This window comes from Ceratina calcarata, unplaced genomic scaffold (genome assembly GCF_001652005.2).
Source record: "Ceratina calcarata isolate Rehan_Ccalc_2016 unplaced genomic scaffold, ASM165200v1 scaffold6607, whole genome shotgun sequence".
NCBI lineage: Eukaryota > Metazoa > Arthropoda > Insecta > Hymenoptera > Apidae > Ceratina > Ceratina calcarata.
In genome coordinates this window covers 1-748 of record NW_017177862.1, presented here as the reverse complement: position 1 = coordinate 748, position 748 = coordinate 1, and the positions used below count along the sequence as shown (strand labels likewise).

The following is a 748-nucleotide window of genomic DNA, read 5'->3' as shown; positions in this document are numbered from 1 at the left end:
TTTATTGTTATAGTATCTGGAGATGCCACCGTCACCCATGATGGTCAGTGGAGAAATTATTACAGACCAATCCCTCGCGGGAAATATCACTTTCAATCAAGTAAAATTCAGCTACCCAACCAGACCCGACCACATTATTTTAAAACACTTTAACTTACACATTCCTGCTGGAAAGACAGTAGCTATCGTCGGTGCGAGTGGTAATGGAAAATCGACGATAGGTGCTTTATTAGAAAGGTATTCTAATTGTTACAATTTTTATTAACATAAACCTCCATCAGCCGCTCTCATTAATATTGTATGTCATTGGAACTGAAGAAAATTGAGGTCGTTCGTATTGTACGTTATCACGTCGCCTCAATAATAATTAATGAATATTAATAGCAGTGGTTGTACTTCATCGAAAGATTATTACACGGTTCATTTGAAATTTGTAAAAATACCTGACCCTGCAAAATGGCATGAAATATTGATTTACTGTAACACGCACGTACCTGTTATACTATTAGATTTTACGACGTCGACGATGGTTCGATTGCGATCGATGGCAAGGATTTACGATCTCTGAATGCCAGCTACTTGCGCGGTAACGTCCTGGGATACATAGATCAAGAGCCTATTTTATTCGCTACTAGTATTATGGAGAACATACGCTATGGGAAACCAGATGCCACGGACGAAGACGTGGGTACTATATTAACACTAGATTGCCCAAGGAAGTCATTTTGACTGCTTTTGGACAAATGTA

General features: G+C 38.8%; 1 protein-coding gene across 1 annotated transcript; it reads left to right on the top strand.

Moving 5' to 3' along the window:
- Positions 1–11: 11 nt before the first annotated feature.
- On the top strand, positions 12–732 carry LOC108630082 (ATP-binding cassette sub-family B member 8, mitochondrial-like). The gene is made up of 2 exons (XM_018033145.2): positions 12–237; positions 510–732. Exons 1-2 carry the CDS (start codon positions 23–25, stop codon positions 727–729), a joined length of 435 nt encoding a protein of 144 aa, XP_017888634.2. The 5' UTR covers positions 12–22; the 3' UTR covers positions 730–732.
- Positions 733–748: the final 16 nt, after the last annotated feature.

Bases quoted from the DNA above. Each gene is read 5' to 3' on its own strand.
- LOC108630082 (XM_018033145.2), top strand. From the start codon at position 23: ATGCCACCGTCACCCATGATGGTCAGTGGAGAAATTATTACAGACCAA. The intron at 238-509 runs GTATTCTAATTG...TTATACTATTAG, and splicing joins ATAGGTGCTTTATTAGAAAG to ATTTTACGACGTCGACGATG.